General features: G+C 40.9%; 1 protein-coding gene across 1 annotated transcript; it reads right to left on the bottom strand.

Moving 5' to 3' along the window:
• Positions 1 to 12,677: 12,677 nt before the first annotated feature.
• On the bottom strand, positions 12,678 to 15,678 carry crx (cone-rod homeobox). Its single transcript, XM_085288263.1, has 3 exons — positions 15,198 to 15,678; positions 14,158 to 14,309; positions 12,678 to 13,956 (listed from the first exon to the last, which is right to left on the bottom strand). Exons 1-3 carry the CDS (start codon positions 15,292 to 15,294, stop codon positions 13,318 to 13,320), a joined length of 888 nt encoding a protein of 295 aa, XP_085144389.1. The 5' UTR covers positions 15,295 to 15,678; the 3' UTR covers positions 12,678 to 13,317.
• Positions 15,679 to 15,914: the final 236 nt, after the last annotated feature.

The following is a 15,914-nucleotide window of genomic DNA, read 5'->3' as shown; positions in this document are numbered from 1 at the left end:
TCAATTCAATTCAATTTTATTTATATTGCACCAAATCACAACAACAGTCGCCTCACAGAGCTTTATATTGTACAGTAGATCGTACAATAATAGATACAGAGAAAAACCCAACAATCAACAATATGACCCCCTATGAGCAAGCACTTTGGCAACAGTGGGAAGGAAAAACTCCCTTTTAACAGGAAGAAACCTCCGGCAGAACCAGGCTCAGGGAGGGGCGGTCATCTGCTGCGACCGGTTGGGGTGAGAAGGAAGACAGGATAAAGACATGCATTCAAAGCTCTTCTTTGGATGTTGGCTGCCTTTCCTTCCCTTCTCTGTCAAGATGATCCCACTATTCACTAATGTTGAGGTCCAGGGTTTGGGGAGGCCAATACACAACTGATAGCATTCCATAATGTGTTTTTCTATTTGAAGATGGTGGTGTTGTAAATGCTATTGTATAATTACGTTAGCACAATGGTGATAGGAAGTAGGGGTGGGTTTTAATAATCGATTCATCGATTAAAATCGATTCTGGATTGGATAACGTGACATTGATTCATTAAAATCCTGAATCGATTTTTTTATATAAATGTATTTTGCCCAAAATTCCAGAATCTCAGGTGAAACGTCACAAAATTTTGACGACCACCAAACATTTAAAACAGTAAATGAGAGCAGGTACACGGCTTCTGCACAAAGACGTAAACACAAAGCGCGACCCGCAGATCAGAATCAGTGAGATGTGGCCTTTCTCACCCGACCGCACGGACACGGTCGGGGCTGAAAGCTGACAGCTCGCTGATTCTGATGTTTCGGCGGGTCCGCGCTTTGTGTTTACGTCTTTTTTGCACTGATTCTAAAGCTGTTAGTTTGATCTCTCTCCAAACAATATTGACCAAACCAGCAGCAGCAACCCTGTTCGAACATAAGAGTGTCCATAAGTGCACGTGGCACCAGGACGCTCTAGGCCGTAGAGTGATGTAGGACACATGTAGCTTTGGAAGATGGGTGCAACATTGACTGTCCAGCTCAGCTCAAAATTCAGTGTTTAGACATTTTCCTAGCTCTCCCATCTTCTTCTTCTTCATCCTCCTCCTCCCTTGGTCTCCTCCTCGAACCGCCTGGTACTGGGTTGGGGGGCAATAGCACAGGAGCATCCTGGCCATTGTCTCCATCGTCATCTGTGTCACTATCAGGAACACTTTCAGTGTCGCTCTCAGATCCCTCATCTTCCCACCACCTGATTTCATCAATAATTGGATCTTCTTCTGCTCCATTATTGTACACGGGTTGTTCTATTTCTAGAGGTGGATTTCTTTCTGTGTAATCTCCTGCTCCCATCTCTACTCTATTAATGACCAATGGTCGTTCTATCTGTTGGGGTGGATTTCTTTCTATGTTATCTCCTACTCCCATCTCTGCTCCATTAATGACCAAGGGTTGTTCTATTTGTTGGGGTAGATTTCTTTCAATGCCATCGCCTACTCCCATCTCTGCTCTAAAATTTTCCCAGGGTCCTGCTATTTCCTGGGGAGGATTTATTTCGATGCCTCCTACCGGAACATCAACTGCCTCCTCTTGTTGTGGCAGTTGATTATCAACTAAACCACGCAACTGATTGATTTCAATCCAGGGGAACATCCTGTCAACTGCTCTAAGATTTCCCTGTTGCAGCAGTGCCAAAAGCAGCTCATTGACTGCTAGTCCTACACCAACATGGTTTTGTTCACCATCGTCATGGTTTTGTGAGCCGTCTCCTCTATCCATTTTTTGAAAACAGTCTGCTTTAATAGACTGGAGGAAACTGGTCGGTACAGCTGTCAAACTTTAGCTGATTGGTACAGAACTTTTAAAATGTCCTTGAAAAAGAGTTTAAATCTCTTTAGGAAACTGTTTAAAAACACGAAGCAAATGTGAACTAATCGCAACTGATTGCTGTGAGGAACACTGCGAACTAACGGCTATTTAAGGATTTTCAGATCAAAGTCAAGATTTTGATTGGTTGTGCTTTGAGCTGACTTTTGTGACGTCATCGAATTTGGTTCATTGTGATGACGGTCAACGTTCTGCTGATGAAAAAATGTCGCCGGTGACTGAAACTTTTACAGGAGAAGCATTTCCCACAAAGCCTTGAATGAATTATAGTGACAGAAAGGGGCCACAAGATGACGCCATTTTTCACGTAGTAATTCGCGCCTCAGAGACGTCGTTATTTTTCAAAAAGAAAAAAGAAAAAGAAAGAAAGAAAGAAACAGCAACAACTACTAAACAGAATTTTTACACGTTCATTGCACATTTGTAGGAATGTTTAAATATTTACTTTTTATTAATTACTTTTCATTTTATCTTTATTTTTAAAATCACTGTGCACTGGCAGACCGGGGAGGTGGTCCCCATCTTTAAGAAGGGGGACCGGAGGGTGTGTTCCAACTAAAGGGGGATCACACTCCTCAGCCTCCCTGGGAAAGTCTATGCCAGGGTGCTGGAAAGGAGAGTTCGTCCGCTAGTAGAAACCCTGAAGACCAAACCGCTGTTGACTTAGCATGATCTGTTCTCGTACCTTGTCTGTAAAGTCAGCGCATACACGGCGCACCAGTTTCGCCGTCATAAATCTCTGGAGGCGCACATCCAATTCACCAAGGACTGGGTGCAATTGTGAGTACGCCGTCATTCAAACCAAGTGAAGTCAGCTTGAGTACTACGAGTAAAATGCGTTTGATTTCCCTCCGAACATTCAGATTAGTGCAGCATAAATTCATTCATGAGGGGAAATTACAGTGAGAACATGTGGAAGCTCTGTTAGATGGATGCCATAGTGAGTTCAGTGCACTGATGTGACATTGTCCTGAAGGATTTAGTTATTCTCTATGGTTAATGAAATTACACTAATTAATTCATATTTATTATAAATAATCCTAATTACACATCTTGCTTCCGTGTTTGTGTGCTGTGTCACTAAATACATTTTAGTGACACATTTTATTTTAGTTTTATACATTGATTAATGACCTGCAGAATCGCCTGCAGGTCCCTCTGTTGTCAGCATGAAGCTGTAAACATTCATTCTTTGAATCTCCACTGGAGAAAATCTACATGTATACAGAGGGAATGCAATCCACGCTTCCCGACACATGTTTCTACTGTATATCCTGACCATTTACTATTTCCTTCCCACCCATATCTGGTGTATCTGGAATAAAATATTCTCATCTACTTCATATTTCATTATATTTTTATTCTACTAAGTTTCTTCTCAGAATATGATCATATAAAAAAATTACTGAACATAAAATGATTTGTTTATTATAGTAAATTAATCTATTATAGTAGAATATAGTAAATGATAGTAAATTAAACTAATCTATAGATGCAGAAAAACTAGATCCTCAGTTACTGAAAAGGTTATCTAAGAAATCTAAGGTACTGGAGAAAGAGATTTCAGTTTCATTTTACTTAATGTATTTTATGAGTATCATTATTATGCTTTAACAGAGAAAGCACATTTAAAAGCACTAAAACTGAGCAACTCTGTCGCAAACGTTGAGCAATACACTCTCTGGATCATCTCGAAACCTGGGTTTGAATTAAAAGATCCCTGGGTAAGCTAATGGCTACCTTTTCTGCAGACAGAGATAACACTTGCGTCCGTGTTGTCTATGTTTTTTGTGGCGTTCCTCAGGGCTCGGTTCGCTTTTATTTTCAGTGATATGCTGCTACTCAGCCAGTTCTTTTACCGTATGGGCGTGCTGCCCCTAGTTAAAATATTATACTCATATTTCTAGGAATACAGGACTATTGCAGTTCTTAAAGCATAGACAGACAAAATGAGAGCATTTTGCTTATTTTTTTAAGGGGGATGGACGTTAAAATAGATATTTAGCCATAACACTACAATATATTCCCCACAAATCAAAGTCCAACATTTTCTTTATTTAGTTTTAATCAGGAAACAAAAAACAGGAGTAAAAATAATAATCTATTGCTCCTAAAACAGTAACAGTTATAATATTCATCTAGCATTGCATATAGTATTTTTACAACTGCAAGCACTGCTGGAAATGTTGCCTCACACACTCAGTTAGGTATGCTTATGTCCACATCACTATCCAGCAACATTTGTCACCAACAAATGGACACAGCTGGAATGAAGACAGAAACAGCTGCTAACATTTTTCCATCCTTTTTTCCTAGAATTCTATGATTTCTTCCAAAATCATGCTCACATTCCCACTGCTACCTGTTTTTGTAATTACAGTGGGGCCAGTGAGAGCCAGAGATTTTCCTTGTTTGAGGTGACCAAATACTTATTTTCCACCCTGATTTACGAATCAATTCTTTACAAATCCTACCATGTGGATTCATGGATTTTTTTTTCACATTCTGTCTCTCACAGTTGAAGTGTACCTCTGGTGCAAATTACTGACCTCTGTCATCATTTTAGGTGGGGGAACTTGCACAATCGGTGGCTGACTAAATACTTTTTTGCCCCACTGTATGTGCTTTGTTCAATTGTCACCATGTAATGTATTATGATAAAGTCAGGCACAGGCTGTTTGCAGAAGTGGTTAAAGGATAGGTTAACAAATCGTTAGAAGTACCGAACAAAGTGATGGTAATTTATATGAGAATACTTTTACAGATATATGCTGATTAATGATTAATTGATTATCTGCCATTACTACCTCCTGCCATGCAGATGAAAAACAAAACACTTTCTGTGTGATAACTGAAAGTGTTTTGTAATAATTGTCTTTTTTTGTACCTGATTTTCACTTACAGCACAGAGGCATATCTGACTGGAAGAACGCTGTGTACAGTGGTTGTGTGACTGGAGGAGCTATTGGCTTTTGCGGTATGTAACTTACTTTATTAACTTACATTACAGCAAATTTATGCATTTTGTCCACGTGTTTATTTTTCTGTTTTGCAGCTGGTCTGAAGGCTGGTGTTTATTCTCTGCTGCAATTAAACATGACTTGCAGTGAAGCTCTATGGAGTGGCTCGATGGACAAAAACATAAATATTACACATGTGGCCCAGAAAAAGAAGACTCGCGTTGTGAGTTTGCTAACCCTGATGTTTCCCTGCACATCAAGGATTGCTGTTAAAGCAGAATTGAAGTGTACTGTTCAAACACAGGGATTTTAAGTGGCACCATAGTGGGTTAAAACAAACAAACAAACAAACATAAAAAAAGAGACATGTCGGTTTTTCCTGTGACTTTCATATTGTGGACAGTTAGAGCAAGGAATGCCAATTTCTCATGGTGAATCTTCAAAGACAGAGCAGAGTGGGTCTGCTTCAGTGGCGCACTGATCAGGTAATGAAAGCTGAACTTGTGTGAATTTCACTCTGGGTCAAAACTCAGATGAGCAATGTTCTGCCTGTAAAACATTGGTTTGATGTGTAAGTAACTAATCCACACCAGGATTATTTATAATAAAAGAATTTTTTTTTTAAATTGTGGATTTACTACTTTTCCTTGATTATTAAAGGACTACAACACCCAAACTAGTCATTACCTTTGCTTTAATTTTTCCTTTTTTTTATTATAGCGAAAGTAGTCTTCAGGAAAAGTTCTCCAGGCTTCTTGAAGGACATTCAATTCAATTCAATTCAATTCAATTCAATTCAATTCAATTCAATTTTATTTATATTGCACCAAATCACAACAACAGTCGCCTCACAGAGCTTTATATTGTACAGTAGATCGTACAATAATAGATACAGAGAAAAACCCAACAATCAACAATATGACCCCCTATGAGCAAGCACTTTGGCAACAGTGGGAAGGAAAAACTCCCTTTTAACAGGAAGAAACCTCCGGCAGAACCAGGCTCAGGGAGGGGCGGTCATCTGCTGCGACCGGTTGGGGTGAGAAGGAAGACAGGATAAAGACATGCATTCAAAGCTCTTCTTTGGATGTTGGCTGCCTTTCCTTCCCTTCTCTGTCAAGATGATCCCACTATTCACTAATGTTGAGGTCCAGGGTTTGGGGAGGCCAATACACAACTGATAGCATTCCATAATGTGTTTTTCTATTTGAAGATGGTGGTGTTGTAAATGCTATTGTATAATTACGTTAGCACAATGGTGATAGGAAGTAGGGGTGGGTTTTAATAATCGATTCATCGATTAAAATCGATTCTGGATTGGATAACGTGACATTGATTCATTAAAATCCTGAATCGATTTTTTTATATAAATGTATTTTGCCCAAAATTCCAGAATCTCAGGTGAAACGTCACAAAATTTTGACGACCACCAAACATTTAAAACAGTAAATGAGAGCAGGTACACGGCTTCTGCACAAAGACGTAAACACAAAGCGCGACCCGCAGATCAGAATCAGTGAGATGTGGCCTTTCTCACCCGACCGCACGGACACGGTCGGGGCTGAAAGCTGACAGCTCGCTGATTCTGATGTTTCGGCGGGTCCGCGCTTTGTGTTTACGTCTTTTTTGCACTGATTCTAAAGCTGTTAGTTTGATCTCTCTCCAAACAATATTGACCAAACCAGCAGCAGCAACCCTGTTCGAACATAAGAGTGTCCATAAGTGCACGTGGCACCAGGACGCTCTAGGCCGTAGAGTGATGTAGGACACATGTAGCTTTGGAAGATGGGTGCAACATTGACTGTCCAGCTCAGCTCAAAATTCAGTGTTTAGACATTTTCCTAGCTCTCCCATCTTCTTCTTCTTCATCCTCCTCCTCCCTTGGTCTCCTCCTCGAACCGCCTGGTACTGGGTTGGGGGGCAATAGCACAGGAGCATCCTGGCCATTGTCTCCATCGTCATCTGTGTCACTATCAGGAACACTTTCAGTGTCGCTCTCAGATCCCTCATCTTCCCACCACCTGATTTCATCAATAATTGGATCTTCTTCTGCTCCATTATTGTACACGGGTTGTTCTATTTCTAGAGGTGGATTTCTTTCTGTGTAATCTCCTGCTCCCATCTCTACTCTATTAATGACCAATGGTCGTTCTATCTGTTGGGGTGGATTTCTTTCTATGTTATCTCCTACTCCCATCTCTGCTCCATTAATGACCAAGGGTTGTTCTATTTGTTGGGGTAGATTTCTTTCAATGCCATCGCCTACTCCCATCTCTGCTCTAAAATTTTCCCAGGGTCCTGCTATTTCCTGGGGAGGATTTATTTCGATGCCTCCTACCGGAACATCAACTGCCTCCTCTTGTTGTGGCAGTTGATTATCAACTAAACCACGCAACTGATTGATTTCAATCCAGGGGAACATCCTGTCAACTGCTCTAAGATTTCCCTGTTGCAGCAGTGCCAAAAGCAGCTCATTGACTGCTAGTCCTACACCAACATGGTTTTGTTCACCATCGTCATGGTTTTGTGAGCCGTCTCCTCTATCCATTTTTTGAAAACAGTCTGCTTTAATAGACTGGAGGAAACTGGTCGGTACAGCTGTCAAACTTTAGCTGATTGGTACAGAACTTTTAAAATGTCCTTGAAAAAGAGTTTAAATCTCTTTAGGAAACTGTTTAAAAACACGAAGCAAATGTGAACTAATCGCAACTGATTGCTGTGAGGAACACTGCGAACTAACGGCTATTTAAGGACTTTCAGATCAAAGTCAAGATTTTGATTGGTTGTGCTTTGAGCTGACTTTTGTGACGTCATCGAATTTGGTTCATTGTGATGACGGTCAACGTTCTGCTGATGAAAAAATGTCGCCGGTGACTGAAACTTTTACAGGAGAAGCATTTCCCACAAAGCCTTGAATGAATTATAGTGACAGAAAGGGGCCACAAGATGACGCCATTTTTCACGTAGTAATTCGCGCCTCAGAGACGTCGTTATTTTTCAAAAAGAAAAAAGAAAAAGAAAGAAAGAAAGAAACAGCAACAACTACTAAACAGAATTTTTACACGTTCATTGCACATTTGTAGGAATGTTTAAATATTTACTTTTTATTAATTACTTTTCATTTTATCTTTATTTTTAAAATCACTGTGCACTGGCAGACCGGGGAGGTGGTCCCCATCTTTAAGAAGGGGGACCGGAGGGTGTGTTCCAACTAAAGGGGGATCACACTCCTCAGCCTCCCTGGGAAAGTCTATGCCAGGGTGCTGGAAAGGAGAGTTCGTCCGCTAGTAGAAACCCTGAAGACCAAACCGCTGTTGACTTAGCATGATCTGTTCTCGTACCTTGTCTGTAAAGTCAGCGCATACACGGCGCACCAGTTTCGCCGTCATAAATCTCTGGAGGCGCACATCCAATTCACCAAGGACTGGGTGCAATTGTGAGTACGCCGTCATTCAAACCAAGTGAAGTCAGCTTGAGTACTACGAGTAAAATGCGTTTGATTTCCCTCCGAACATTCAGATTAGTGCAGCATAAATTCATTCGTGAGGGGAAATTACAGTGAGAACATGTGGAAGCTCTGTTAGATGGATGCCATAGTGAGTTCAGTGCACTGATGTGACATTGTCCTGAAGGATTTAGTTATTCTCTATGGTTAATGAAATTACACTAATTAATTCATATTTATTATAAATAATCCTAATTACACATCTTGCTTCCGTGTTTGTGTGCTGTGTCACTAAATACATTTTAGTGACACATTTTATTTTAGTTTTATACATTGATTAATGACCTGCAGAATCGCCTTATCATATTAAGTGTCCACAATTGTCACTTAAAGTCGAACTTTATGCTTTCTCACTCTTGAAAGTGATTACATCCTTGCATTACATACTTAAGTTTTTTGCTGATAGGTTTCTAAAAAGAAACATGCAGATTTAAAATATAACATGCAGCTTTCTATATATGGATACATAAAAACACTTTAGTTGTTACATTTATGATTAATGTATTTGAACGTAGACACAACACATTTGTGTCAGCCTTGGCTTATTAAAGTTCGTGTCTTGAACTTTGCCTGTGTGTGTTTCAGGTACTGCACTCTCAAAGACTGAATCAACCAGCATTGCAGCCATGGGTCATTGTGAGCATCACAGGGAAGGTTGAAGCCGCCCACTGCAGCTGTATGGCCGGAGTCGCGGAGACCTGCACCCATGTCTCTGCTCTTCTGTTTAAAGTAGAAGCAACAGTGTGGATCTGTGGCACAAGGACTGTTACAGATGAACCTGCATACTTGATTTTGCTGGGTAATATGACCAAGATACAGCCAGAGGTTGGCCATAAGATAGACTTCTCCTCTTCAGCTGCCCAAAAAAAGGCTCTCAATCAAAACATAAACAGACCATCTGTAGTGACAGGTAAAAGAAGCCGTCCTCAAAACAGAAAAATTCCACCTGCTACTGTGGAGGAGTTGGATCAACTGATGGGAAAAATATTTTTCCAAGCATAGTTCTGTTCTGAATAGCCCATAATGTTTTAATTTAGGGGGGCCTGTAAATAATTTGCATTTACTGATTATGTACTTACTAATTACCACTGTTCAAAAGTTGAATAAAGAAACAAACAAATGTTTACCTATTTTTAATTAAAACCACTTTATAGAACATCACATCAGTTACAATGTAGAGTCAATGTCATGTATAGTTTACAAATGACAAAATGTTTACATAAAATCATGACAGCATTTATATAATATCACCCAATTTCTGTAATTCTGTAATTTACTGTCTCTTTTGAAAATGTATCACTGCATAAACAGCACAAGACTTTTAAGAGTATTTAACAAGAGCATTTTCCCTGGTTTTACTAACACACTGGGGCACATGTTCACCAAAACGCAGCAAACCTTTGCCATCTTATCCAGGAGGGTCACCTTTTCACCCTCACATGGAAGAAGTAATCTGATTGGCATGGTGGTATGTAGCATGTAGTATGTATGTAGCATGGTATGTAGCATGTACAAAGATTTCGTAGTGCCCCATGTGTAGTGTTGGAACCCAGTCAGGATTTGTTTCATTCATTTCATAGGCTGGTTTGCCTGCAATAATGCCAAATAATTAGCAACTTTAGAAATAAAGGTAGTTCTGCATGTTTGTTCTAATTTGCTATGACCTCAGAGCGCATTGAAAATAAAAAGAGTAATATGAACTTATTTAGAACTTACCAGAATGAAACTACTGAAACACACCAACAGATATCTGTGGCTGGTAGAGATCTGAATATCAGCTCGTCTCACAGCTGCTATCCAGGCTAGACGCCTTCTTTTGGTAACATCCAACACATAAGCTCCCTCATGATGCTTCCAGGTGAGGAAACAATGAAAAGAGAGCCTGTTTTCAAGCTTATTCCCTTGCTGGTAGTGCAATCTAACATTACAACCGACCACACAGCAAGCATTTGTTTGGCCTGCTAATATGGCGCCTCAACCAAAAATCCTGGCTACGCCCATCCATTAAGATCACGCTCCAGAGCCCTATTCACGTACGGATCTAGAAAGAAGACGCTGCATTTTTAACTCTGAGGGAGATGGAGAATGAGCCTATTTCCAAAATAAAGTGGAGTGTGTTCCTTTAAGTACTATGTTGTATATATTGTCACAAACTAAAGCGTACATAGCAGTTGTTGTATCTTGTTTACTGTATCACTGACAGATAATTTCAAAGTCAAGTGAACGCTACATTATAGTGAGATATTGTGTAATGTGAAATACTGTAAGCAAATGAATAAACAACCTAATTCTTGCTAAACCTTTGATTCTGTTTTTTTTTAATCCAACTGTTTTTTGCAGATGAACATAAAACATGTTGTTACTTTTAGTATTATTATTATTATTATCATCATCATTATTGCACTAAATACATTTTCAATAAAGGATACTTTGATATACATTTTACTGTAAGGTTGGAAATGTGTTTTCTTCACTCTGAAATATCTTTTGAAATGCATTTTGGTTTGAAAAAAATATATTTTCAATTTCAAAAATATATATTTTTGAGCATCACAAATACAACATATATTTACCATATATTTGAAATATATTTTGGCCAGGAAAAATGTGATCTTTGATAGTGTTCCCCACCAATGCTATGGAAATGACACCGTTAGAGTCCTCACTGCTATCCAAAAGCAACATCGATTATCTTAAATTCTTGAGTGATGCCAACATTTTATAAACTTCCCTGAAAACAAATCTGATGTGTTGGTTATGAGTAGAGTTTCTTATATCACCTCTGCCCACAGTGAGCTTGGTTCATGGACTAAAGACACCTGATAAAACCATGGAGATGTTTTTTAATCTGACCTCTGTTTTGAAGTTAAAAAACGTCGGATATAAAATAATAATGATATTAATAATCATCATCATCTTTTTTTTTGTTTTTTACTTTTAGCTGTGTTGTATTTTCTCCACTCTATTAAAACAACCGAGTTAAGCCTAGTTTAGTCCGCGCACCAACTGGAAATGAAGGTACATTCGGCTGACCTCTAGGCTCTAGATATTTAACATTTAGTTTCTGTTATGTTTTTAACCTGTAACGTTTACTTGTAATAACACTTGAACTTCTTGATTAGGTTTCTTTCTTCTTCAGAGCCTGAAGCTTTCCTTCGCAGTCTGTCTGTGGTGTTTTAGCTTTCCCGTATTCACCTTCCTCAAGGTCTGCTCAGTGCCGTCCATCCCCCATCACATCTGCTCCTCTGTGGGATTACAGCGCAAATGTCTGTCTGAAACACTCTGTGCTGAGGGGGGAGATTACAAGTGCACTGCTCCATCCAAGAGAGGTTAACCAATCAGGGCATACAGATGCAGGGATTAACCAATTGCACCACAGAGAGGGAGGGCAGAGGGATTAAGCAGAGCACAGAGTGGGATTAGGTCAGTGTCGAGTGCAGAAAAATGCTTTGAAATGTCCGTTGCTACCCGCTCACTACTCTCGCTGCGCTACATTTTCATAGTCAAGGGCTGAGATCAGACCATTTGCATGGCAACAAAAACTGGTATTACTTATTACTGTAAATATCAGAATGGCATCAGAAATGTGTCATCAAACCTTTTATGCTAGTGTGGCTGACATGAACAGTTTTTGTGATACTCAGCTTAAATGGCAAACTGTTCCATTTTTGGGTAAAAACGTGGAATTTATTTAAAACATTTGACCAAACCTACTGCAACACACAAACTGCTCCTATGTGATGTCAGCAGTAAGTTGGTGTTGCAGTAATCATGTTGGGACTGTCAGAGGAGCGGTGAAATAAGTGGAACCGCTCAGCTGATAGTGAGCTAACACAATTAATGAAACAACTGTAAGCAAAAAGCACTTTATTAAACTGCACTGTGGTCAGTGAGACAGCTGTTTTTGGGAGATGCAGCTAAACTGAAAAGGCTTTAAGAGCCAGAGGTGGAGGAAAAAGTAATACTGCAAAGCTGATGAGAGAGAATAGACAGAAAAGATGGAGGGAAACAGGAGAAAGAGGGGAATGGAAGTGGAAGAAGAGGCTGAGGTAGGTGACAGACAGAGGGAGGTAGGGCAATAATCCTAACTAATTCACTTAGGGCATTGCTGAAGGGATTCTAAGAGGATTGGAACACTCCCAGAATCAGATAAGCTAAAATAACCAAGATGGAACAGTGAGAGCCATGCAGGCCTTATGACAAACATGGCGGCTCCAGAGCCCACTGCTACAACATGGCCACTTTACATCCAACGTCCACTTCACACTGACCCCTAACTGTGACTTCCAAATCCGCTAAAGCTACACTTTCAAACTGGAACTCATCCCAAAGATCATCAGTGTGCAAACATGTAAAGAATAGATCACTTTAATGTGTCACATTTAAAACAGAAAATCTATTTTTTTCTCCATCAAACAGATCAGGATGATGACACTAAAGGTGAACACTGTAATACTTAACACGAAAGCTAAAAAAGATCTAAATGCAGTCAAATTAGATATTCAAATGGAACTTCAAATAATAATATTAATAACAATAAATAGCTCAAAATAACGTAACCCTGAAGGAGGACCTACAGGAGCTCCTCCAGGACAAAAAGCTCTCCTTTCACTCTATGCAAATGGAACACAAAGTGTGTGTGTGTGTGTGTGTGTGTGTGTGTGTGTGTGTGTGTGTGTGTGTGTGTGTGTGTGTGTGCGAGAGAAAGAGATAGCTTGTGTTGTTTCTCCAGTCTTTTCCTTCAAACTGTTTAAAGGCGTTTGTTCTCTTATTTAAGATAACACGAAGAAGAAAACAGACATGATTTGCAGTCAGGCAGCATCGATGACACTCATTCATTTGTTCATCTCCAAACCTTTTAAATCAAATGCATTTCCTACAGAAAATCTTACAAATGACAAACTGAGAAATCAATGTTAAGTCCTCTGGGAGAACTGCTTTGCCCTATCTTACATGGGATTCACTGATGCACGTGGCATGTTGACACCCTTTCTAGAGAACCTGGAACTTCCAGGAGTTTTGGTCCTTGTGATCCAGGCAATCCATTGTGGTGAAGCCCAGCTTCCAGGCCTGCTGGTCCTTGTAGTCCAGGCAGTCGACAGAGGTGAAGCCCAGGGAAGAGGCAGTGCTGTAGCCCTGTGAAGACAGAGATGCTGGGGACTGGCTTAAGGAGCCCCCCATAGAGGGCACAGCAATGGGGCTGAGAGCACCTCCGGTGCCTGACAACTGTGAATGCATGGGGGACAGATAGGCGCTGCAGTCCAGGCCAGTGAAGTAGGAGGTTGTGCTAGCATAGCCCTGGGTGTAGGCTGACGGCTGGCCATAGCTCATAGGGTAAGGTGAGGGCCGCTGCATGCAGGGTGCCGAGGAGGAGGCCAAGGGGTCTGGCAGGGGTGAGATGGCTGGGCTCCAAATGGACACGGCAGTGTTTCCGGTGCTGGAGCTCGGGGCCAGGCTGGGGCCAGAATGGGCTGAGGAGGGGCTGAATGAGCCAGATGGGTTAGGAACGGGATCAGGAGCGCTAGGCTCCTGCGCTGGCGAGGCCTTCTTTTTGGGAGGCCGGGGCTTGGACTGGCCACTGCTCTGCTGCTGCTGCTGGCGGCACTTGGCACGGCGGTTTTTAAACCAAACCTGAGGTCACCAAAACAAAATAGATTCAACATGTTACCAGTCATGCAGACATGTCATAACGTATTAATAATCAGAGGTTTGGGTTACAGAGGCATAGACATAGACTTCTATGCAGAAGTTCATAACACAGCACACTATGAGGAACGCACAAGGCCTGAACACAGTGGCCTCCATCTTGGCAGTAGCCTACTTCTCCAGTACCTGGACACGTGACTCAGGCAGGTTGATCTTGAGGGCCACCTCCTCCCTCATGAAGATGTCTGGGTAGCGGGTCTTTGAGAAGAGCGCCTCCAGGATGTCCAGCTGTGTGCGGGTGAAGGTGGTGCGCTCCCTGCGCTGCTTCCTGGGAGTGGCTGAAAGAAATGACATAGAGAGGGGATTATCGTGCTAACATCAACAGAGGGGCGGCATGAATTATGAGTTTTTATGTGAGTGATTTGAATCATCTTTGTAGAAAAAGAACACAACAAGCGCTCAAGTGATTCTTTGGACAGTTTTATTTTCCAGCTATGTGCGTGGATGACAACAAATACTAAAAAGTATTAATAGAAATATCTCAGTATTATGCCATGCCAGTTGTTAATATGTTTTCCCCACGAAAAAGACAAAAAATAAATAGAATAAGTCTCAAAATGAAGTATCATAGTCAGAGGTTGTTAGAGGAGTTCCCTTTACTTTGAAAAGCAGAAACGGCGACTTTTTATTTCATAAAATAGGATTTCCATTAAAAGTACTGTGAGTCTACCCTTCATGGTGCATAGAGCCAACTGCCTTGTTGTATTTGCAGAAGAACAAGAATTATTACAAATATTTTATATATTAGAATTTCTAATATATAAAATACCAATCTGAGCGTTAATGAAGCCGCTAAGAAAAGTTAACAAAACGGTAACAACAACAATCTATGTTCATCTGAATTCAGAACTAATAGTTTTCCATTTAATTAAAAAATAAATCTCACGTATAAATTTATCCACAGAGCCGCATAATGTGGAAGTTTAAAGGCCGACGGACAAAATATCTCTTACTACAGAGTTCTTCCGAAATATTCAATTTTATTCAGTCCAGCGTAATAATTAGAGACTATATTCAGCATCGGTCACTAACAGAAAAGAATGTTTTCGTTTGCTAAAGCATCGAAACCTGCGCGTTTTACGCACCATTCTGACAAACGTGATTCTAGAAACTGTGAGGACAGAAATGCGTATTTTTTGTTTTTTCCTATAAAAGTTCAAACTTACGTGGATAAGCGACGGTTGTATGAAGCACATCCATCCCAGGGGCAGGCACGTTTAACCCGTTCATGGTGTAATGGGGTTGCTTTATGTAGGACATCATCCTTACAGCAGCCTTTTAAGTCCTCTCGCTGACTTGTAGGTCGGACACGCAACGCAGCAGCCGTGGCCCCCTCAGAGCTCAGCCGGGGCAACAAGTCGGTGCGTCCGAGGCCAGGCGCTGAACGGATAAGCGGGGCGCGCAGGAGTTCACAAGACAAGCGTCAAAGTGCTTTTTTCTTCTTTCTCTTTCCTTTTTTCTTAAACTGCTCTTTCAGCTGTAACCGACTGTCAGCTAAGCTGGGCAGCACACTGCAGAGCAGCGAGCATCCGGACCGCCTCTCTGTCCAACTTCACACAGTCAAAGTCACACAGGTGAAGTGGCCTTCGGATGCCTTTGCGCCTTGGTGAGGTCGCTCTACTGAGTTTCTTTACCGGCGCAGACTGCTAATTAGAGGGAGCAAGTGTCTCCAACAAACCCCTCCCCCACACACACACGCACGCACAGAGGCAGGCACGCGCAATACTTTGCCTGAACAATTTATTCTAACCTGAATACATACAAAGAAAGTCCTCCAAGTATAAATAATATAGATATCTCCCCCAAACTTCTAATCTACTATATTAAATATATAATTTTCAGTCTGATTGTATATTTTAAACATACAGTCCACAATCCTAACC

This window comes from Mchenga conophoros, linkage group LG10, assembly GCF_057382185.1.
Source record: "Mchenga conophoros isolate Kocher_MC1m ecotype Shallow Benthic linkage group LG10, M_conophoros_male_GT1.1, whole genome shotgun sequence".
NCBI lineage: Eukaryota > Metazoa > Chordata > Actinopteri > Cichliformes > Cichlidae > Mchenga > Mchenga conophoros.
The sequence above is the reverse complement of the archived record's forward strand: the minus strand, read 5'-3'. Positions and strand labels throughout refer to the sequence as shown.

Bases quoted from the DNA above. Each gene is read 5' to 3' on its own strand.
- crx (XM_085288263.1), bottom strand. From the start codon at position 15,294: ATGATGTCCTACATAAAGCAACCCCATTACACCATGAACGGGTTAAAC. The intron at 14,310-15,197 runs GTAAGTTTGAAC...CATTTCTTTCAG, and splicing joins TACAACCGTCGCTTATCCAC to CCACTCCCAGGAAGCAGCGC. The intron at 13,957-14,157 runs GTACTGGAGAAG...TGGTGACCTCAG, and splicing joins TGCCTGAGTCACGTGTCCAG to GTTTGGTTTAAAAACCGCCG.